The sequence below is a fragment of the Aythya ferina genome (genome assembly GCF_964211825.1).
Source record: "Aythya ferina genome assembly, chromosome: 2".
Lineage (NCBI taxonomy): Eukaryota > Metazoa > Chordata > Aves > Anseriformes > Anatidae > Aythya > Aythya ferina.
This window is the reverse complement of record NC_140297.1, coordinates 8,563,271-8,587,441: the sequence shown is the minus strand read 5'-3', so window position 1 is coordinate 8,587,441 and position 24,171 is coordinate 8,563,271. Positions and strand designations below refer to the sequence as shown.

General features: G+C 39.8%; 1 protein-coding gene across 2 annotated transcripts in view; it reads left to right on the top strand.

Annotated features, from left to right (window-relative positions):
• Positions 1–551: 551 nt before the first annotated feature.
• The window catches only part of PAXIP1 (PAX interacting protein 1), a 34,463-nt gene continuing 10,843 nt past the window's right edge, over positions 552–24,171 (top strand). The window contains exons 1-13 of one of the 2 annotated variants that reach the window (XM_084511254.1): positions 552–726; positions 4,095–4,229; positions 6,110–6,153; positions 10,747–10,810; positions 11,804–11,917; positions 14,676–15,320; positions 17,921–18,518; positions 19,360–19,454; positions 20,414–20,509; positions 20,853–20,990; positions 22,384–22,505; positions 23,058–23,242; positions 23,377–23,420. In XM_084511254.1, the coding sequence (XP_084367380.1) occupies positions 640–726; positions 4,095–4,229; positions 6,110–6,153; positions 10,747–10,810; positions 11,804–11,917; positions 14,676–15,320; positions 17,921–18,518; positions 19,360–19,454; positions 20,414–20,509; positions 20,853–20,990; positions 22,384–22,505; positions 23,058–23,242; positions 23,377–23,420 (2,367 nt within the window). In that variant the 5' untranslated portion in view covers positions 552–639. Of the gene's footprint in view, positions 727–4,094; positions 4,230–6,109; positions 6,154–10,746; positions 10,811–11,803; positions 11,918–14,675; positions 15,321–17,794; positions 18,519–19,359; positions 19,455–20,413; positions 20,510–20,852; positions 20,991–22,383; positions 22,506–23,057; positions 23,243–23,376; positions 23,421–24,171 lie in introns of both variants that reach the window. The other variant, XM_084511253.1, reaches the window with a different exon arrangement.

Genomic DNA, 24,171 nt, shown 5'->3' with positions numbered 1-24,171 from the left:
CACTGAACCCCGTCAGGGAGGGAACTGCGCCCTCAGCGCGGGGAGCCCGCGGCTCCCTCCCCTCAGCCTCCCTGAGGGGCCCGTAACGGTCCTCCCGCGGGGGGCGTGGCTTGGGAGGAGGGGGCGTGGCCTCGGCGCACCCGAGGGCGTGGCCAGATGGCGGCGCGCTCCCTTCACCCCCCTCCCCCTCCCGTCGCCTGCTCGCTGATGGGCGGGTCCGGGTATCCCCGCTGCCCGCCTCTGTCGTCGCGGGCGAGTCCATCGCCTTCCGTAACGTGGGGGGGGACAGCCCGGCCCGGATACCACATCCCGGGACGGTTCGGAGACGGGAGGAGCAGCGGAGGTAGCGGCGGCGGAACGGCGGCGGCCGGCGCCCTGCTGCAGAAGGGACGGCAGCTCGGGATTGGGGAGCCGCGCAGACGAACCGGCTCTCCCCTCCCCCCCTCGCCCCCCCTACGTCCCGGCGGGGGATGGTGCGTCCCGCAGCGCGCGCCTTGCTCGCGCGGTTCGGCGGCGGGGGGAGGGGACGCGCCGTGAGGGAGACCCGGGCCCCGCAGGGCTCCTCACGGGGACGGCGCACCGGGGGGGGGTCGGGGGGGTGGCGCCGCCGCCACCTCGGCGGTCCCGACGGCCGGCACCATGTCGGCGGACGAGGACGAGCTGAAAGTCCCGGAGGATATGTTCAAAGACGTCAAGTTCTTCACCGTGGGGGACATCGACCCGAAGGTACCGGCTCCCCCCCCCCTTTCCTGTCACCCCCCCCCCCCGTTTTATGAGGGGGGGGCAGAATGGAACCTTCCAGCCCCCCGCCCCCCCTTTCCCTTTGCGCGGGCTCGGGGCTCTCGCGCCGCACCCTGAGGGGAGGGGGGGGGGGAGCGCGCTCCCGCCTCCCCTCAGGGACCGTTGAGGGGGGTGGGGGGCGACTGTTAACGGCCGTTCCCGCCGCCGCCACCGCCATGGGAGCCTCGGGCCGGCGGCGCAGGCCCCGTAGCAGCCCTGTGAGGGGAGGAGGGGCGGGCAGAGGGATTTCCTGCGGGAGACGGGGCCGGGGCGGCGGGGGGAGCGGCGGGGACCCCCCCGGGGCGCTCCGCACCGCCCGCCCGGCCGCCTCCCGTCAGCGCCCCGCCCGCTTCTTCCCCCCCTCACACCTCTCCCGCCCTGTGGTGCGAGGCTCCCGGCTCCCCTCGGCCTTGTGGGGTCGGGTTGTGTGGGAAATAAATAAAAAAGTTTCCGTGTTTTGGCCGCTCGTGGTGCTTTGGGACGGCGGCGGGGTGGGAAGGGGTTCCACGGGGAAGTTAAAAGGGGTTTCTGCCCTGGGTGCTGTGCTCCAGTCGGTGCTGGGCACCCGGGTCCTGCAGCTCCTGACCTGTTGAGTTGTTTTTTGTCCCCAAAACAACAGGATTATACCTCAAAAACAGCCCCGCTCTGCACTTAAACAGGAAAAAAACACCAACCTGAAGTCCTCAGACATGAAATATTTGTAAATGTGTCTGAATAACAACTATCTAAAACTATAGCAGCAACATTATCATGTATATAAAGATGACTGCAAGTAACAACGGGGCTCTGGTAGATCAGATTTTACATGAATAGCGTCCCAAAAGGCACCTCGTTCGGTTTGTGTTGACACAGCGAGGCAGTCAGCAGCACTGCCACGGAGCGAGTAACCAGGCTTTCCTTTCAGCAAGTTTTCACATGTGAAGTTTCATTCCTGTTTCATTCCTCATAGCACTTAATGTCACTGCCACGAGGCTCCAGCTCGCTCTGATCACGCACACGAAATTCTCACCCATTTGCGGGTGGCTTTTCTGGGTTGCAGGTTGACTGTAGCCTTGGTAGTTTTTATAAAAGTTGCAAGTATATTTGAAGTTTTTACTTCCTTTTTATACCAATGGATGTTAGGATGAGTTTGAAAAGAGATCTCCTCCTTCATCTTTTGGGGATGAGCGCTCTTTGAGCAGCTTATTTCTAAATGTTTTCTCCAAACATCAGTTATCTTAAATACTGGAACAGGCCTAGCACAAGCGAGCACTCTGATCAAAACAAATCCAAGAGTAAGAAAGAAAAAAACCCAAATCATAGTATATTCAGGTGAATAACAGCATACCCACTACCTGTTAAAATGTATACAGCATAAACTAGAAGGGAAACAAAAGTCTGGAATCGTGCCTGGATGTTCTTTGGCAAATGAGGGAGAACTGGGCTGCTGGCACTCGTCTGAGCCCATTCCTCTGGGATGTGCACTTGGCTGTCCTCACCTGACGGAGGCGATAACTAGATGTCAGCTATTAGGATTATTTCTTTTCATAAATGCTTTTCCTGCTTTCCTAAAAGATGTGAAGCCAAACCGTTGAGCTTTGGTCGGACTGGTTAAAATCAATATCAAAGAAAGAGAAAATAACGCCTTGTAGCATGAGGACTTTGAGCAGGGTATTTGGCTTCTGGTTATCTCATTTTATTATTATTATTTTATGCCCATTGCCTGACTTCAAAGATTCACACTCTTCCTGTTTCTTCTAACTCAAGATTTAGTGGGAGATAAGGAAGAGGGAATTTATATGCCCCAAAAATGGAGATTCTCTGAATGGGTTTAAGCTGGCGTCTGAAGTGCAGGACCATATTGAGGCTTGCCAGTGTTTTATTGCCTGGTTACAGCTGCAGGCATGCAAGCACTTACACAGGGAAGATCTTTCAGTCCAACTTCACAGTTTTGCCACTACTTCAGCTGAAGAAGTCACATGCTCTGGGAAGAGTTTTGAAGCTGACATAAGCCATGTTATTAAATGTCTTTTCTGAACCACTTTAATCATGGGGCACTATCATTCATCACAGTTATGGTGTTTAGACTTAAACCTGATGATAGCAGAACTTTTTGCATGAGCAACTCTTTGCAGCATTGTTTTGATATTAAAAAATCCTATTTCTGCTTCATTAGTTGCAACTTCTTCCTCATGCTGTCAGGTTGGGATGCACAGCTTTCATTCCAGTCTCCTCTTTTTAGTGTCCCCATAAATATAGACAGGCAAAGGGCATTTGGGGAGAGCTGTGCAGGACAATGAGCTTGTGTCCTCCTCCTTGGGAATGTTTTTAAATTTCTACTATTTTCAAACACTTTATTTTGATTTAATGTTTTCCATTGGAGTTGCAGCACCAGTAATAAAGTTTTACCAGTAGTAAAACTACTAATTTTTCAATAATAAAAGAAAAGAATAATCTGAATTGAAATTTTCAGCTTTGAACTCCAGACTTTTTTTGATCATTTTCCCCCCTCTTCACCCTCCCAGCCTTCTGTGCTACTTTTATTGTCATACAATTGAGTCCCGTTTAGTATGGGCTGGACTGGACTCATCGCACAGACCTCTACAATTGAGCAGGGAGAATGATAACATTTAAACCAACACTTTCTGTATTGGCCTTTTAAAAACAGGAACAAGATGTGTTTTGTAAGTGGTAAGAGGTTTTGCATTTTCTGATATTGAAATACTCTTAATCCTCTATCAATTCTTTTCCCAATGCAGCAGCCCTTTGTTAGAAGTTGCCCCTTCTCAGGACACTGTTTTTTTTTTTTTTTTTTTTTTTTTTTTTTTTTTTTTAATTGCAAATCCTTCTAATATCCATTTTTTTTTAATCTGTGTTTGCCTTTTTGCTTTTTTTTCACATGTTGCTTCCATAGCTACTGACTTGGTTACTTTTCCTTTCTGTACTTTGCTCAACGTATATTCAGAGGCTTCTGAAGCTAACGACTGGAAAATCTAAGGCAAAGGAGAGGGGATTTTTTAGTCTGCCTGAGAAAAACTAGATTTTGAAGGAATATGTGTTTTGGAAAAATGCAGAACATCCCAATTCCTATGCAAGCCTAAATTACTTTGGAAAGTAAACCTCCAGCTTCAGTCATTAAAATGCAGCAGAGTTGCAAACTATTGGAAACCAAGATTTAAAAGGGATGCATTTGCCTACCACAAAAAGAGTGCTCTCTGCTTGTACAGAACGAGGAAGCTGTACTCGTTCCACTAAAAAGTCTGCTCTCTTTATTATTTTTCTCAAATAAAGGTGATAATAATCATTTGCTTCTCCCTGTTCTCTTTCGGGTTTAGGTTATTCAGCTTCTGAAGGCTGGGAAAGCCAAGGAGGTGTCTTACAATGCACTTGCTTCTCATATTATTTCGGAAGACGGGGACAATCCAGAAGTTGGAGAGTCTCGTGAAGTTTTCGATCTCCCAGTGGTAAAGGTGAGTGGCTCAGCCAGAACCTTGGTTAAGTACTGACACAGACACTTCGTTGTAACACAAAGTATTCCTCTCCAGATAATGTCCAAGGAAATGTATCTTTAACATTTTTTATTCTTGTTTCATGAACTTTTATCCTGAGTTGTAGACATCTGTTACAAGTGGGTCCTCTCCTTTCTCTCTCTCATTACTCTGTATCTGTTATCTCTCCATGTTTTGTTTGTTTTACTGTTGTGTGTGTGGTCCATTCCCTGTTTTTCTCTCCTGCCTGGCAGTTCCTCCTTCAGTCTTCTGTGACATCGTGGCCTGTTCAGGTTGACTTTAGAGATGTTTCTGATGGGAAAGTTTATAAGTTTCTGGCAATGCAAAAAAAAATAAATTGTAAATATAAATAATATTTTTTTGTCTGTTTTTTTTTTTTTTTAACACATAATTGGGAACGTGCAGAATGGTTTACTGGGTTCTGCTTATGTGTATGTTGTTAATTTTAAACAATAGAAGTGCTTAGAAAAAAAACTTCTTCCCCTCTTCGTTTTATATGTTTCTGAAAATTGTTGGTATTTTATTTTTCCAGTGAGTTTACAGGCTTCATATTTGAAAATGTGAGCTTGTTGTTCTGCAAGTCACGAATGATTTAAAAAAAAAAAATCATTATTATTTCTCTGCCAGTACATGGTTTTGGGTTATTGCGTCCATATGGTTGCAGGTGACAGTAGTGAATTCTGATGGCTTGTAGCATGAGAGTTCATCTGGCAGTGTAGAAGTATGAATTAACAAATTCCCAAAAATTAAGGGTGCTTAGCTAGAGACCTTATGGTTATAGTGGGTGTGCTGATTAATTTTAAGCTGAGCTCCTATTTTTAATATCTACCCCTTAATAAAAGGGGTTTTGTGGCATAATTTCAGTCTTATAAACAAGAAGACTGCAGCCACTCTCGTGGGAAGGGAGGGCATCAGTGTCCTAGCAGTGCCTTCTGCTGTCAAATTCCTTTTACTTAAACAATTTAATTTTCTTTTGGAGCACTTCTAACTAAATTTTCTTTCGTTTGCCAAAAAAAAGACAGCAAGTCTTTCAGTGATGTCACGTAGTTGGACCTGAAAACATCACAGCATGATCTATAACCAAGAAGATTAGACTTAATATCGAGGGAGTGGGAGTTAGAGGCGAAGGTAGCTTGCTACGGAGAGAAAAGGGATGGAGAGTAAGGAAGAGAAAAATTTAAGGGAGAAAAATCTCACTTTCTTTTTTTTTTTTTTTTTTTAATGAAGTCAAATATTGAACTATTATTTTTAATACATTTTTTTTTAAGGGAGAGAGAATAGCCGGAATTGGGGCACCATAAACATGGTTACCACAATATATGCGTGTGTGTATATATGTTTATATGTATATATTTGTTTTTTGGAGGAAAAATTATGTCATATTAAATGTGATGTCATTCTTTCCCCCTTTTCACTTCTAAACTGTATGAGACCCCTTTCTGTGTAAGATTATAGTTCCTCACTCCTTGGTCATGAGTGTAAGGCAGGGGATGTTGGCTGTTTGTTTTTTTTTGTTATTGTTTTGTTTTTCAGAGCAGGGAGAACTTAAAAAGGAGAGCATATGAATAAATACTGTAAACAGTGTTCAAGGAATTACAGAAGGACAAGAAAACTGTTCCCATATTACTGCATGATCTTTGAGAAGTCTTTCTTAACTTTTACAAATCAATCAGAATGGTTCTTTTGTTAGGCCTTAGTAAACTCTCTGTAAAACACTTAGACTCTAAAGCTGAGAGATGCAATGTAAATTCAAACTAGGTGTAGTACAAACTTAGACATGACCTTATATTTCATTCATGCAGGCAGAGTTTTTTTAACATTTTACATTTCTTATTTTTCAGCCTTCCTGGGTGACCTTGTCTGTTCGCTGTGGAGCTCTTCTACCGTATCCTTTAAGTTCAAATTTGATGAAGTTTTGTAGCAAATGTGTTAAAATAGGGAGCATCCAGTCATTAAAGGTGTATGTATGTACATGTATGTGCATCTTACATTTTTAAAATGATAGGATGGGTGTTGCCTGCAAGGATCGTAGCATGCTTGGAGCTTCTTTGTTTTACTTTGCTTTTCTTCTCCCTTGGGCTATTTTAGCTTCTTAAAAGAAACTTGCAAGAAAATTGTCATCAAATGGACTCAACCATTTTAGCTGGAAGTTGATAATTAACTGTGAGAATCCGGAAAAAATGCTGGAATGCAGTAAGGGGGCAAATGGTGGTTCTGAGTAGAATGGTCCATTTACTGCCTTTTTGAGAAACGAAACAGAGAAGAAGCACACAGTAACTCATATCCATACTCTGTATTATAAATGACACTTTGTTAACAAATAGGGGGAGTATTTCTATTACTGGAGTAGTCTGTCCATGCCTTTGGCAGACGCTTATTGTTCATTTTGGTTAGATTTATGCTTAACTTGTTTGGAGCATATGGATGGTGTAGTTCATTTTACCATTTATTATGGTTTCATCTTAGTTTCAGTTTTTCTTTGGATCACAGGAATGATGATTGGCTGTTGTTATAGAAAGAAACTCGTGCATCTTTTCCCTCAGACCATTATGATAAGGACTGTGGAGATGGAGAAGCTGGAGCAGAGCAGTACGTTCCAGTACAGATACCAGAAGATGATTGCACTGAACAGTGCCAAGCCTAGGGAGGAATGCTCTCAGGCAGGAGATCTCATTTCGGAAGGGTAGTGGGTGGTGGTGTCCATAATGGAAAACGAGGTGGTATAACCAAGAATCCAGGTGCTCGTATTAGGGATTCAGGTCTTAATGTGTCTCAGTCATTTATGATTGGAGTTTTATGCTTAGTATTTCAAGGTACATGTATATGCCTTTGTATCTCACTGTGTCTTGTCTGTTTTGAAGATACCCTGTATATTCTCTGCATCCCCAAGAGAATTAACCTCAAAGAGTGAGCTGTAGGAAAGGAAAGCATTGAATCAGAAAGAAATATATATTGAGGTCTTTACAGGTGTTTTGATTGATCAACATGTCAAATAGGTTTCACCAGTTAGCACGAAACGCCATAGTCGTGGGCAATCAGCTGACCTAAGGAGAAGAAACTTTTTCGTAAATGACTTGGCTTCCGAATGGAAAAGATACACCAAACATTACACGTCAAAACCCCAAGTAGCAGAACTATTACAGTTGAAATAAAGGGATTGTTGTGATGTGATACAGGCTGGTGATTTTTTGTGCTTTGCATTTAGAGATAATAAATGTGTTTATCAGCCTACCCTTATCAGGATGGGAGTGTACAGTTGTTTATGTCACATTTCTGTAAGCTCTCTTCTCCCTGTTCCTTAAGGCTGTTTTGGGGAGAGAAAAAAAAAAAAAAAAGCTTGGAATTAGCTACTTTTTCACACTTGTGTAATCTCGTGTTGTGTTGTTCTTCTTTCCCATAGAGAAGTTGCACTATTAGGAAATAAGTCTTCCATTTGGAACCAGGTGTCCGTAAAAGGGTGTTTTTAAAAGTGCTGATGTTGTTATGTACTCAGAAGAGAAAGGAACAGATAAAAACTACGGAGCGATGCAGTCCATAACCAAATTGTAGCAGTAAATGTGGGAATGTGGCCCTGAATGGCTGTTGCTTAGGGAGTTTTATTGTGGTTATATATGAATGGCCAAAGGAAAAGCCCACGTCTCAGCTGTATCATGTTCTTGGGGTACGTGGAAGGAGAGGGGTATGCACACCTGTCAGCAGTAAATGTGTACTTGCACGTTTGCCTTTATTTCTGGCCCTTCATGTCCTTAGAACCTGGTGGTTTGGGATTATATTCAGAGCCTTATAGTGCTCAGTAAAATGGGCTGTTAAGTCTTAACATTGTTCTGTTTCAGTCTCTTTATGGCTTCTAGCGCAGTGGCATCCGGCCTTTCATTAGGGTTTTAGGTACTGCAATAATGGAAAAAAATGGAGTAGTTATTTTTGTTAGCTTTTTTCTGGTTGATGGCTTTTGGGCTCTGTTTTGGCAGAGCTTTGAGGTTCTGCACTTTAGTCTTCTGTTTAAGTTTTAATTTGGAGTAATACTCAAAACAGTGAATTTACTGAAGAAGCAAGTCCTAGAAATATCTTCTGTCAATTAAGTACATGGATGCAGCAAGAGCAAAGACTTTGTTTGCATACCAATTTCAGTACTTACTTCCTTGGCATTTGTCTATGTAGAAAAAGTTAATATAGGATAAAAGCCCAGTAATTTTGTCTGTTCCATATAAATACATTTTAACATTCCACCCTAAAAGTTATTTTCACCAGGGGGGACTTGAGAAAGCAGAGTGCTCTGTTCACTGTGAAGTGCTGTCAGCAAAATCTGGCTAAACTGCTGTTGAAGGGAAGTAACAGAAAAACGAATCTAGAAACAGACTTACTGGAGGAGAAGAAATTGCAGTCTTGTATGTGAAAACTTCAGTCATAATACCATAAAGAGGGCAGCAAAAGCACAAGTGAGGAAGGCTTATTCTTCCCTGGTCTTTACAGATGAAAGGAGGAGGGCGATCAGAGCATTTCTGGCTGTTACTGAGGGAAAAAATGAAGTGAGCTTTGTTGCATTCACTCTGTTTTGTTTTCCAGATCAACTCAGAACATAGTTTTGCTGCTTCTGACTGTTCTAAGATGGATGGTCCATTTATTCCCTGCTTTTAATGGACCTCTTACAAGTTAGGTACTGAGTTGTTGCTGCTCTAAGTGCTAGCAGCAGGTGCTAAGGCAAGGGGTGGGCAACCGTGCACTGCTGAAAGCTGCAGTGCTGAAACTGCCTGAGACGAAATACTGAGCCACATGGTGAGCCTCAGGGTGTTCTGTGGACTTCTTGGGGTATTCTGGATAATTGCAGTAATCTGTTGATGTGTTCTGGGCTTTGTTGTCAGCTTTCTGCGTAGATCTCAGTTTAACTGTTGCTGGTGCACCTGTCAACAGCATGGGGAGGGTAATCTTGTTTGCCTAGTCTCAGTGTGCAGTTGCACCGTAACACGATGCATGTCTGTTTCTGTAGTTGTTTTTTTTCTGAGGAATTAGGGGTTTTTCTTAAACACAAAACAACATGGAAGTATGGAAGAAGCAGAAGGGTCACAGAAGTCAGCTGGTCCATCTGTCTTTTCCATGTCACTTCTGTCAAACCACTCTTTCTTCTATTTCACAAGGCCCCCGTAACAGAAACTTATTTCATATTCTTTCCCATTCACCTTCCAGTGCCTCACTGCTGTATTCCTAGAGTTTAGCCTCAATACCTTGCTGCTGTCTAACCCTGTTTTGCTTTATTTGAGACACCAGAGAATTCTCTTTTCATTTGGTAGACTTTTATGGACTTGGAGATGTTGTCTTAACTACTTAAGCCCATCAATTCTGGTTCTGTCAGTTTCCTCTCATAAGTCATGTTTACTAGGTCTGTAGAAAAAATATTCTCATTGCTCTTTTCACATACTGCTTCATTTGTACATCTCTTTCAAGCATCTGAAAACAAACATGCATTGCTGTCAGAGATCTTGTTGAGTGTTGAAAGTATGGTGGAAAACTTCACATTAATTTCAGGCTGTGTTTCTGCTTTTACATCCCAGTGCGATTTTTTATTTTTTTTTTTCAGTTTGTGATTCACAGTAGCTCCTAGATTGTTTTTTTTCCCCTTTGAATCTGTTGCTTGGCCAACTTTCTATCCAGTGTTATACCTTGGTAGGAAAAAAATTAGCTGCAGATTTGATATTTTCTTCTAGTGACCTGCCTGCTAGTGTTCTCAGATAATCTCTCTAAAACTTAACAGGTGTTCAACTTTAAATTTTACAGTTGTTTTCTGGAATTTCTTGTGTACCATGTTCATTCTATTTTGTCTGTTGCTGACTATGACTTTATTCCCTGGATTCTCCTGTATTTCTCCTGTATTCTCCTGTACTTCTAGGTATGGAAGATAAGCACTGACTGATAATGGAAGGAAGCTATTGATAAAGGAGTGACTCCTAAACTTTACTTAGAATCAGAGAATCATTCAGGTTAGGAAAGACCTCTAAGATCATCTGGTCCAACCTTTAACCTATACTACCATGTCCCCAAGCTCTACATCTACAGGTATTTTGAAGCCCTCCAGGGATGGTGACTCAACCACTTCCCTGGGCAGCCTGTTCCAATACTTCACAGACCTTTCAGTAATGAAATTTTTCCTATTATCCCACCTAAACCTCCCCAACCTACTTTCTGTGTTTAGCATCCTGGGATAGGTGAAGATATTCTAGGAAGAGAAAAGTTTGTAATGTTAACCAAAATTGGTCATAATGGCTTAGGTGTCCTGATCTACTTTATACTTTTTTTTAATTTTTTTTTCCTGGTACGTAGAACTTGAATTGTAAATAAAACACATGCTTTTAAAAGTAAAAGTTTTTGAATGGGCAAGTACTTGATAATACCAGAGATGTACTGTGCACAACAGTTAATTTTCTTCCAGTATCTGTCAGGAAACTTCTCTTTAGCTTATTTTGCATCCTTGACACCTGCTTTTCAGCGTAAATGGCTTCTCTCCGGAATCATGTCAGGTCTTTTTTGGAGTCACTGCCTGTCTCTCTCAGGTAAGAAGTGAACCATATTTCAGTCTACCCCAGAGTACGAACTGTGTGATGCTTTGGTTTTCTGAGGACAGTTTTTCTGTTGTGACTTTTTTTTCCTTGTGTGTTAGGTGAATTATCACCTAAAACAGCTTTTCACTGGAAAATAGTTTTTTTTTTTTTTTTTCACTGAAAATGAAGACTCAAACTCAATTGAAATTTGAATCAACAATATATCTTGAATTTATTTATCACCAGCAGCATGGTGATTCTAAGATGAAGAGTACAGTAGAGTATGAAATCTTTGCTCCTTGTTTTTAGTTTCTGTATTAACAATATTCAGTGAATGTGCTGTTCCTGCTTACGCACTGAAGAATTAACAGGGGTGTCAGTGAGTAAATATAAGTGGAAATGGCTTCAGTGGTTTGTGTCCGTTTCCGTAGATCTGGGAGTAGTCTGATCTGTGTGTGTGTGTGCAGATGGACAGGATCAGGACCTAGGTGCCAGTGGTGTGTACGTGTGCTTTATACCTCTTAAATTATTCTGTAATGCTGTCATTAAATTTGAACGTTAATGGCTTAAACACACTTGGCTTTCTTGGCAGGGCTGAACACGAGTTGTTAGAAATAACAACACTTGATGTGTTTACGTAGGCTATTAATTTGGTCTGCTTGTTAAAATTCTATTGAATGAATCTAAACAGGTTGCCTAAGGTAATGAATAAATCTTGTTTGCTTGATCATTAACTTCTACTTCTTGTGAAAGGTGATGTCCTAGTGTTGAGTTTTACAGAAGTGAAGGACATTTGCCTCTATGCAGGTTAAAATGATTGTTCAATGTCTTTTTGTTGTCTTTGTCACCCTTTTTTCCTGTAACTTTCACGTTAATTTGGTACTTGGAAGTGCTGGGTAATTTATTAGCCAGATTTCCAAGTGCAATGTCAGGAATTGTACTAAAATTCTTGGAGTGGAGGCAGCTTGTTCACAGAAGTAAGAGACCTATTTACTTTCCTCTTAGGTTTCATCTGAAGACCGAAACACGCTGTGGGCTTTGATTACTTTTTATGGAGGGAATTGCCAGCTGAACCTAAATAAGAAGTGTACTCATTTGATTGTGCCTGAGCCAAAGGGGGTAAGAGTTTATTATGTATACAGTTCTTCCTGGTGTAGCCCTCATTTTCCTTTGAATAATCAAAAATGTTCTTTCTCTGTGAAGTTAAGATCCTTAAGCTTGTTTGTTAGACTTGAACAGTTAAATTCACCACAATTATGCATTGCAGCTAATCAGTTGGTATTTATTTTCTGCATGGCTTTAAGCCTCATTAATTCAAACTATGTCCAATTTCAGGTTGTTATTTGTATGTCTGGTTGAATAAAGCGTGTTCTTTATTCTGTTTGTCCTAAACTAATTTGACATATCATAATCATGAATGATTGTGGTTTGTTTATCTGTAGCTAGAATCAGGGAAGAAAAATGAAAGCAACGTAATTTAAAAATTGAGTGAAATGCCTTAGATGTTACATGGGGAAGGGAATTAAAGATAACTCGCAAGTCCCTCAACACTTCCCTCTTAAAGAGAGATGGTAGGATAAACGTGCACAGCATTCTTGCACAAGTTCTGATTGATAAAGTAGTCATGCTTCAAAACACTCGCTTTTAGGAAACCAAATGTTGCTGTCTTTCTACAAACAGAGAAACTGAATCAGAAAGCTGAGGTAGCTGGCTGAAGGCAGCACTGAGCCTCTAAGAACAAGCTTCTGTACTGCAGTGGCTCTGGTTATAATACTACTGAAACTTCCTGGTGTGTTCAGGTAGTCATCTTCCTGAAGAAGAAATACATTTGCAATTGGATTAGTCTGTTTATACCACTTAAATTTAAGCTCACTTAACAAAAATTTGCTTGGATTTTTTCTGGTTAATGCAGTGGATGCAGCGAGTTTTTGGTTTTACTTTGTGTTTTCTTTTTTCTCCTTTAATAGCATGAGAGCGTTTTCAATTGTTTGACTGACTAGCTCTAAGATCTACATAATGCCTCCTTAGATTAACATGTAAAACTTTGTCAAGTTTCCAATATTATTTCATGCAAACTTAATGTGTTACTGTTTCGCCAACAACCCTTCTAGTATTTCTAAGCTAATGTAAACCATCTAATATTAAGATAGAGAAAAACATATGGCTAGTGGGATGTCATTAAACTCGTGCGTGGAATATGTAGGAAAGTGCTTTAGAATAAATCTTGGGCTGGTATTGGGAGGAGAGAAAGTTGCTTGTACAGTGAAGGCATGCTTTTCATTGCTTGTTTCATTTAAAACTTTAAATAAGAACTTATTTATTTTTAACTCCGTGATTTTTTGTCTGTAGAAGCTAAAGGGATGTACTGAACCATCCTAGTTGTCTGCCACAACAAAATGTAATGCTTGATAGAAGAGCTTTGCTAAAATGCAATTTTAATAGGCAATAGTATGATTTAAGGCAACACTTCTTCAATGTAAGCTTTTTAGAACAAAGGGTACTGTCTTAAGTTTGCCACTTGAATGGAAGAAAACACACTAGCATTTCATATCTTTAGGACGAAATAAATATCTTGTTTAATTTCCATAATCATTGAACAGGGACAGATTTATAGGATGATTACTTAAAATGCATCTGCGCCTGCTGTTCCGACATAATACTACAAAGGAACCTGCAGCAGTTTGTAATGAGAAGAGTTTTGACACTAGTGAAAACTGAAATGATTGCTTTGACTAAACACAAGATGATAAAACAAGATTCTTAATAATTCTTGCCACAAAAAAAAGAATGAAAATTCATATCTGCAAATAAACTTGGTTTCGTCTGTAATCTCTTTATTGTGTATGAATGACAGTTTCATTGTAGGAAATAACTCCAGAGAATCATTAAATGAAATTAATTTCCTCTGAATGCTCTGGTTGTTAATTTATATTGTCTGACATACAAAGAAAATCCCAGCTCAATCGCTCTCAAATATTGGATCCTGAAATTAGTTTCAAATCTTATGCTGAAAGTTTTTTCACTGTTTTGATATTTGTGAGGAGTTTGTATCAAAGAAGACATTAGAATAAATGAAACATTCAACCTGTGTGTACTTCTGCTCAGTTAGGAAAAGAAATAGTGAAGTTCCCCTATTTCTACACATCATTAAACGGTGAAATGATAATGGGGAAGGAAGGGATAAAATTTTCTACCTTGTCAATATCATAACCTCTCAGTGAAATGGATTTAGCTAATATGAAATGTAACTTTCATGTTGAGGGCAACATTAGGGTTTGCAACTTCTGGGAAGGTGTATGGGAAGTACCCTGCTGTTTTCTGCTGTATATTCCTGCTGAAATTCATTCTTTCAGCGATCATCTCTTAAATATTCATCTCTGCTTTATTGTGAAATTCTCATTTTCCCTGAATGCTTTTTCATAATGTTTTATACTTCAGTGGAGCAAACATGAGTGTATTTAGGCTCACCTTAATGTCTACTTTGAGAGCAGCTGCATCTGAGAATTTACTGTGACACTCCTGCTGGTGTTCTGAAAACTCTCTCAGGACCAAATATCTTTTTGAATCCTAAGTTTTAGAAGAATTTGAGTAATGGTGTTTTGGAAGTGAAGACTTCGTCTTCTGCATTTGTGTCTTCTGAGTCCATTGTATAGTAAATGTGGATCTTTTTTGTTTAAATCAGTTTGAACCTGTGGTGCCAGTAGCGTGGTCTGTCCTGCTGGTTCTGGAAGAGAGCAATTTGTCATTGAACAGTCTTTTGTGATCTGTTTGTCCATGCTCTAGTCAAGCCCCTCCAAAAGCTAGAGTGCTGTGTTTTTTGTTTGTTCTTTGTTTTTGTCTTTAAATTGAATGTTTTCATCTTTTTTCTTTCCCCCAGGAGAAATACGAATGTGCTTGTAAACATGATGTCATTAAAATTGTGACACCTGACTGGGTACTGGATTCTGTAGCTGATAAGTCTCGAAAAGAAGAGACTCCGTATCATCCTCGCTTAATTATATACGAGGAGGAAGAAGAGGAGGAGGAGGAAGAGGAGGAAGAAGCAGAAAATGAAGAGCAAGATTCTCAAAATGAAGCCAGTACTGATGAAAAATTATCCAGCCCAGCATCTTCTCGAGAAGGGTCGCCTTTGGGTGATCAGGTTTTCTCACCAAAATCTACTACTGCTGAGAAGGCAAAAGGGGAACTGATGTTTGATGATTCTTCAGATTCTTCTCCGGAGAAGCAAGAGAGGAATTTGAATTGGACGCCAGCTGAAGTTCCCCAGGCATCCACAGCAAAGCGTAGGTTGCCTCAAGGGAAAGACTCCGGGTTAATTAATTTATGTGCCAATGTCCCGCCAGTGCCAGGGAATATCTTGCCTCCGGATATGAGAGGCAATTTGATGGCTTCGGTCCAAGGTGCCCAAAGTTCTGATCGACAAGAAATGATGGCTGCATGGAGCCCGGCGGTGCGGACGTTAAGGAATATTACTAATAGTGCTGATATTCAGCAGATTAATAGACCGTCAAATGTAGCACATGTAAGTGTTGGATTTTTCATTTATAAGATATTGGACTTTTTATTAGGAACTAACGTGAGAATTTAAGTTTCCTTTTATTGTCCTCTGAATGTGCAAAGGATTAAAAGTTTTCTGCATTACTTAGATGTAGCCAAATTGGTAACCTCCTAATAATAAGTGACTTCATTCCTAGCAGGTTCACAGAAGTAATGCATGTGGAAAAAATGTTAAGAGTAAAGCCATGTTTCACTGTAGCTTGGTTTAGAGTTTCATGGTATTTCAGTATTGATTTCTTTATAAGAGGGGGAAAAATGATTAATTTAAAGTAATTTGGCTAGTGCAGAAAACCTGATTGCATAGCCTTCAAGCTTTATACTCAGTGCAAGGAATTATTAGTGGTATAAACACACCTAACTGTAAAATGGATTGTGCTCCCAGAAGGGTCAGTTCTATCCTGTTCTGTTCAGCTGGGCATCGTTAAGTTGTGGTACAGCATAGTCAGGACTGTGATGCACAAGTCTGAACTTACAACTTTTTATGCCAGTCATAGTTGAAATAATTGTAGCTTTTATATTGAATTTATTTTTAGCAGAGACTAAAAATCAAGAGTGTGCACTGACATAACTTGCAGCATTAAAATCCTAAGAGGTTTATGGGAAGGGAGTGTGTGTGAGAGAAGTAGGTGCTGGTAAATGTTAGACACAACTTTTACTTAGATAATTACACTGGGGCATTTATTTGGATGTTCACCTGAAGGTAAAACCTTCAAAGGTGCCTGAATACAAGCTTACAGCAAGTACTCTAAAGAAACACAAAAAGTAGAGTCAGTTGGATTTCTTGTTTCTTTGTTTCCTATATCAAAAGGAAATGCTGGCTTTCTTTTGAAACTGAGTCTTAGGTTCCTCTTCTCAGTGCCTTGAACTGTTGAAAGACTGAAACTTTGGAGTAAGGAATGAGCAGAATAGCCAAAACCCTGGTTGGCTGGCCAGTGCTTTCATGCCTAAACGTCACATCACCCACAACCTAGTTGTTGCACTATAAAATCCTCTTTAGTGGCCTTGTATGGAAGTATTTTTGCATAAGTACTATTTATAGAGGTGCAAGGCAGTTGATGCAGGTGCTTTGGTTAGGCTTGGTTCTCTGGACTCAGAGAAGGGACTGATGGTAGTGTACAAGGACTGCTTTCAAGCACCCTGTCCAGCTGCTGTGTGAGTTGCAGTGCTAGCTCCAGCATTTGGAGCTTTGCATCTCACAGCTGTGGATCTGCATCCTGGAGAGAGAAACGCTACTTCCACAGTTTTCTTCTTTTACCTTTTCTCTGTCTGGGTTAAGCTGCATTTTGGATCCTGCTTGGGTACCGTGCCTGGGTGGGTTCTGTGTCTTAGTGCCCAGTCTTTGAAAGTTGAACCAGAGATCTCTAGTGAATGGCAAAGTCTGCAGTAATAAGGCGTTTGCAGCTGCAGACATACTTTGTGAATATAGCCCTAGGATACTTCTGAAAGTTTTATTCCATTGTTTTGAAGTACCTGTCCTGAAATTCCTGTAATTTTGACTTTTAGTAGCACAACAATCTCTCCTAATATTGAGTAACATCATCTCTCCTAATACTTAGCCACAGGGACATTCTTTGTGTCTGTTAATTTTTCGTTATTGAATGTTGATACTCTGTTTATAGTTAAGATCACTGATGGGTGATGCGTTGGTAATCATGGCTGTAACATATGCTGTACCAACAACATCAGAGTTGCATAAATGCAATCTGAGATGTTTGGAAGTGCACTGTAAGAACTTGAGTCACCTCCGATGAAGATCTGATGGACATCTGGTGTGGGGAGGATACAGATAGTTAGCCTTGGGTCTTAGTGTCCACTCTGTGAATTATACACCAAAAAATGAAATGGAATTCCAGGTTACTTAAGCACTGAGCATAAAGAAGATCTATTATTCTTCTCAAAAACTTCGTGCTGAGCTGTATGTTGGGATTCAGTTCTAAAAATGTGGCTGAATATCCCTGGATTAGGTCAAGAGAATGAAAAGTTGAATTCAACTCCCATATTTCAAACAGTACTAATTAATGGAGGCATTATTAGCAATATTTAAGTGAAAGAAAACAAGGCTGCGGAACTAAACTTTGAAGTTAGTGTGCCAGCAGGGATGTAAAATGGGTATGGCAGTTGATTGATACAATTACTGATGCAGTGTTAACAGTCATGATGCTATTTGAATGAATTACCAAGAATACAGGGATGGGTTTCAGTCTTAAATTTGTTAAAATGTGTATTGCATTTAATTAGACATGTAGCTCAATGCTTTTCTGTGTGCACGTCTTTTCACTTTGGAAAAGCTATTAGCACTTGAGGATTTGCATTGAGCTCAGCAAATATTTAAGCATAAGTTTCTTTTCTTTTAAAAGAGAGATTTTCCCAGTAGTTGTTTAAATATTTTTAAAACTGAATGACAACAAAAAGATTACAAAACTAATCTTTGTTTTCTAGATATTACAATCACTTTCAGCACCTACAAAAAGTTTAGAACAACAAGTAAATCATAGCCAACAGGGACATCCAAACGCGGTGCTGTTTAGCCAAGTGAAACTAACACCAGAGACACATTTGTTACAGCAGACACATCAAGCACAGCAGCAACAGCACCATCCTCTTTTACATCTTCAACCTCAGCAACTTATGCAGCTACAACAGCAGCAGCAGCAGCAACCCCAGATCTCCCAGCAGTCCTTCCAGCAGCAACAGACTCACCAGTTTCCGCAGCAGCAGCAGCAGGTTCATCAGCAGCATCAGTTCGCACAGCAGCAGCTTCAGTTTCCGCAGCAGCAGTTGCATGCCCAGCAGCAGCTCCACCGTCCTCAGCAGCAGCTCCAGTTCCAACAGCAGCATGCTTTGCAACAGCAGCTTCATCAGCTGCAGCAGCAGCAGCTCCAGCAGCAACAGTTGCAGCAGCTACAGCAACAGAACCTCCAGCAACAACAGCTGCAGCATCAGCAGCAGCAAATGCAGCAGCAGCAATTGCAGCAGCAGCACCTACAGAGGTTACACCAACAGCATCAGCAACAGCAAATGCAGAACCAGGCAGCACAACACTTAACTCAGACATCTCAAGCACTACAGCACCAGGTCGCAACCCAGCAGCAGCAACACCACCAGCAGCAACAGACACAACTGCAACAGCAGCCGCTCTTTGGGCATGATCCTGCAGTAGAAAGTTAGTAATACTGCTTCTGATCCTGGAGAAAATCTCTAATGACATGGCAGGATTTGGGCTAGAACATCAAAAAGTAGTGCTGTGTTTACAGTATGTTATTGGAGGACTTCAAAACTCCATTCATAGCTCAGGACCTGTTTTACTAAGTTTTATGCTGACAGGTGTAAGCTATAAATAAGGTGTCCAGAAATCTGAAAAGCACGAGAGCACTGAAAACTTTTTCTTTTCAAATGTATGCTTTATGCTACTAGCATATAAATTGTGCTGTGGAAATGTTAGTCTCTTCATGGCATAGTTTTATGTTTTTTTTTTTTTTTTTTCCTCTTTGAAAGAAAGAAAAGGGTAGGCTGGTAGGCTTTAAGAGGGGATAACAACTGTAAAGGTAGGTTAAATTCTGGAAATAGTAGTAAATTAATGAGGAGGGTTCAGTATCAGATAGCGATTGTCATAGTTGGCTTTGAATTCTGCCCATTCTAGTAGAACTGAAAGCTTTTTGACTATTTTGACTATTCCTAGATGATCTATGTAAAGGAGCGTGTGTCCTGTGATTTCCTTTGGTGTCCCTTTCTCCTACCCCTTTACCCAGCTCTTCCTCCAGCAAAACAAAAGAAAACAACAAAAAAAGACCCCAGGTTCCCCACAAATAGTGGGCCAAACTGTGCCTTTAGACATCACTGTCAGCTTTGAGATTTTGGATCCTGTTTTCTCCAAGAAAAAGCTAGCTTCAAAATTAAATGTGCTTTATAATTTGGTAATAGCGAAGATGAGTGTGTTTTGAAATGAAACTTTCAGAGCTTTAAGTTTTTATTTTTCTTCTCCTTTGTGTGCCAAACTATTCCAGTTCCAGAAGAATATTTCCTGCTGGGCTGTGTCTTTGCAATTGCTGATTACCCAGAACAGATGTCTGATAAACAGCTGCTAGCAACCTGGAAACGGGTAAGATTCTGCTGTATTTCCAAAAAACGATGATAACCTTACTCTCACAGTAACTAAATCCTAAAAGGAACGATTGGAAGTATTGTTCACTTTTCTTTAGGTATCATTTTGTTTAATGTTTATATTATGACTAGGGAAAAAAAGAAACATTACTCAACTAAGGCTGACTAGAAAAAGTAGTAAATGCTTCAGACATGCAGCCAGGTTGAATTAGGTCTTTAGCCAGAACATTAACTAAAAAAGCTGTAACGTTAAGTGTTTCCCAACTATTTATGCTTTTAATCAGGCAACAGTAGTACAGCAAATGTAATACAGCATTGCTTTCTATCTTTAACTTAATTGTATTAAAAGACTGTTTTTTGCATAGAATTTTGGCGTTTAGTAGGCTGTGAGGTATCCACCTGAGTGAATAAGATGAAGGAATAGAGTGTTTCTATTTTTTGCCAACTTCTATTTTTCAGAAAAATCTGATTGTATCCTTTCCTAAATGAGAGGACTTTGATGTTCTTCAGAAACTTCTGATGGATTTTATAGTTGAATTTTCCCAACAATTTTGCATAATCAAGTAAGCTGTTGACATTTTTAACAGCACTTGTGTTTATTGCTGAGATAGAATTGAATGGTTTATGAGAAATTGTTTAATAGTTATTCTGCAAAAATAAAAAACAAAGTTATTTTTGTTTATATATCTTTATTTTATTTTTCTTTCTTGCATCTTAAAAAGTTACACTTTTTGTGGTTCAATGAAAAGGTGCATACTTAATTTTGTTTTCTTTTTTTTTTTTTTTTTCCCAAAAATTCTTAAGCTACATAACAAACCTTTTTTTTTGGGGGGGTAACTCTTCAGTGAAATGGTACAGTCTTCTAAACAGTAGACGTTGATTTCAGACTGTTTGTTTCTTAGGGTAATTTTATAATTGTTACATGTATTAGAAGCTTTAATTTGGTTCTCTTACCAGATCATTCAAGCACATGGTGGGACAGTGGACCCTACACTTACAAGCAGATGCACACATCTTCTCTGTGAAAGCCAAGTCAGTAACATGTATGCTCAGGTAAGCAAACCAGTACCGTATTCATGCATGCTTTCATTGCCTTACTGGAAAGGTAAGGTTTTTTTTCTGCAATACTCCATGCTTTGATTATATTTTTTTTTTCCACTATGTGCTTTTAAAATCATTTGTAGTTTACAGTACAACAGACTTTCATAATACATGTTTCATAATTCATGTAGTAGGTTTATCCCAGAGAACACTAAGGAAGATGCTGTCAGAAACAGGATCATGACAATGTTGAGGAGGAGCAAACAGTCATTAAAACAGAAGCTCTGTATTTTAGAAAGTCTAAAATAAAATAAAGATGTGTTTCAGTTTTAAAAATCTGTGCATGTCTTCATAGGCTTTAAGAGAAAGGAAGAGGTGCATAACAGCACATTGGCTGAACTCAATCTTGAAGAAGAAGAAAATGGTACCACCTCATCGAGCCCTTCACTTCCCAGTGGCATTTCCACCAGGAGGAAAGCCATGCTCTCAACATGTAAGGAAAAAAATTATTTCTAAAGAATGTTTGTTTCATTACATGAGCGATATTAAAACATAGCTGGAAAGTACGTACCCAAAGCAAAATGCATATTTATTTTGTCAACTGAAGAAGAGCTTCTCTCAATCTTAAAGCCCTGTGTTGGTATGGGGCGTACTACCAGGCGATTCAGAGTGCTTTGCAAGTCTTGCTGAATTCTGAAAGCTAAATATTAAAATGTGAGTTTGGTTATTATTCTCTTAAAGAAACTGAGGTAAAAATGAGTACTCAAGACATGAGTTATCCATAACAATATGACGGGAATCCAAGCCTTTCAGTTCTTAAAAGTACATCTAATATTTTATACTTCTTGACACTAACACAATATCTAGAGGTTTTTTGAGTATTTTTTTTATTTTTCTCAGTCAATACCTACCAAAGTTTGGACCAGATGATCTTAGAGGTCTTTTCCAACCGAAATGATTCTATGAAATACCAGAGAAGGAACCTTGTTCTGTTAGTCAGAAAAAAGGAGGTCACAGTTCCAGTAGTCTGTGTTTTGGCATGTAATGAGGAGAGCTGGGAAAGTGGAAAGCTGTGGGGTGAAAAAATAAACTTGAAGCTGAATGAGACGTTTCTTGACTGAAATACAATGCAACATAAATCAAGATGCCAAACTATGTCTTGGCACTGGATCTTTGTCTTGAGTGCAGGCATAACAGATGACAGCCTTAGTATCAGCCTTTTCTTAAAGACATGAAAAGAAACAGGGTTGGTGAAAATAGACTATAACAGTGTGCATGTGAACACAGTGGTTAACATAATTTATTATTAACAACAAAATCACAGTTGTCGCTTTTTAAATAAAAGGAAAGAACAGTGAAAATGAAAACTTTGTGAGACTGAGGATAAGAAAGGAAGATATAGAATTACCATTTTGCTACCTGTGATCAGCTGGGACAGTTTATTCAGCTTCCTGGCAGGTTAAAGCAGAGCACTTAGAAATTTTTAAAAGGAGAGTAGGGGAAGTAAGTGTAAATATTTGCAACAATATAAACAGCAGCAGAAGAAGAAAGGTGGAAGATGTATGGGAAGAAAACTAGATGGGAGCTTTTTTATAGTAAGACTTCGTAAATAGCAAAAAGTTGACCAGCAGAATAAAAATAGTTCTGACTTGGGAAGAATCAGTGCCAGAAACATGTCATTTTATGTATAAACAAGCCAGCCTTTGATTGTAGTTTATATATCTTACAAGCCATGTTATGTATCCTACAGTGCCTGTGTACCATAGCTAAGATGCTCTATGTTTCATAGTAATGTAAAAAAAGGTTGTAAGAGAAAATTGTTTTCAACAGAAGTGCTTAGTAAATGCTATCTACTTTCAGTTATACCTACGTCTTTCTTTCTGTAGATAATCTCTGTGACAGGATTTGTTGATAGTGACAGAGATGACCTCAAACTAATGGCCTACCTAGCAGGTGCTAAGTACACGGGCTATCTGTGCCGCAGCAACACAGTTCTCATCTGCAAAGAGTAAGTGGTTTATCTCCACGGTGCTCACGTTCTCAGTTGCCACTTAGTATGTTTCTCAATGTGGAGTGCTCGTTACATCTCATTAAGAATGTTTAATCATTTTTGCGATTTGATAGCATTAAACTTTATGATGTTGTTTATTGAGCTAAATTACTGCACACTTACGTCTTAAATTTGGCCTACTGAAGACAGGCAAAAGAGAAGTCATTGCTTGTTTCACTCTTTGAGATTATTTTGTAAGTGATGCTGACTGCTGCATCATCTGTAAAATCTATTGGGGTGGGGAAGGAATAATTGTTCTAAAATGTTGGGGGAGGGAAAATTGAATTAAATCCAGGTCTAATCTGATTCCATTTGGACTCAAGTTTTACCTGAATTGACTTTGCTTGTGCTAGCACAGAGAGCAAAAGTTTTTTCTGAGTATTTTATTTCTCTATCACAGTTAACAACAATTAGACCAACACAGAAATACTGGTGTTTAAAGTTTCTTAGTATAAATGCTATTTTACCTGTTTTATCAAATATTTTTTTTCCTCATCTCTGAATATTAAGACCCAGTGGCTTGAAGTATGAGAAAGCCAAAGAGTGGAGAATACCCTGTGTAAATGCACAATGGCTCTGTGACATCCTGCTAGGAAACTTTGAAGCTTTACGGCAGATACAGCACAGCCGCTATACAGTATTCAGTCTTCAAGATCCACTTTCTCCAAGTCAACATCTTGTTCTCAACCTTCTGGGTAAGAATTCCAGTCCCTAAATCCTGTGTTGTGTAGCACTTACATATGTACCTGTTTAATCAATAGAAGCATGTGTGTTCTGTTGTAAGTAATTCTGCAGTGGTTTCACTTCTGTTGTATTCTTCACTTCCTAGATTCTTGGAGAGTTCCACTGAAGGTATCACCAGAACTTCTAATGGTATGTTGAATTCTGCACAGCTGTTTTTGTCAGATTACTGCTTAGTGTTTCTAATGGTTGAGCACATGTGCTATATGGTGTGCACAACATGCCAGAGGGGATACACACAAACCATCCATGTGCTTCAGGCTAGTGTTCTATAAATCTGAGAAATAATCTTTTACAGAACTAATAAACTGCATGATATTACATAAAATCAAGTTTCTTTTCTTGGGATTTTGTATCACTCTTTGATTTTAAAGAAACAGGCCATATAATGTTTTTAAGGTATAAAGCACTCAAAATCAGAAATAAGTTTGTTAGAATCTTGGCTACAATTTTAAATAGAATAGGTAACACAACTTAAGGGTTGAGAGTACTTTGTACTTCACCTCAGTCCATTTGTATACTCTTCAGAAAACAGAAGCTTAATAACTCTCATAATTGAATGTTCAGATCCAATATAAAAGTATTAGTACAATTTAATTAGTACAATTTTTGAACCTGAAGTTCAAAACAGTCTTCTTTTTATAGACCCCTGTGAAATTGTCATACTCTCTTAGGTAGCTTTTTTAAAACAAAACAACAACAAGTTTTGTGAGAGTCATATTTCCTTGAAGAAGGATGCATTCTGTTAGTGGTTCACAAATACTTGAAGAGATTTTGTATGTACTATTATTAGTAGTATTTAAAATAGCTTTTTCACTAGCTCATTTTTGGATTTGTTACCTCCAGCCCTTGAGCTTTCAGTGTTTGAGCTCATCTTAAAATT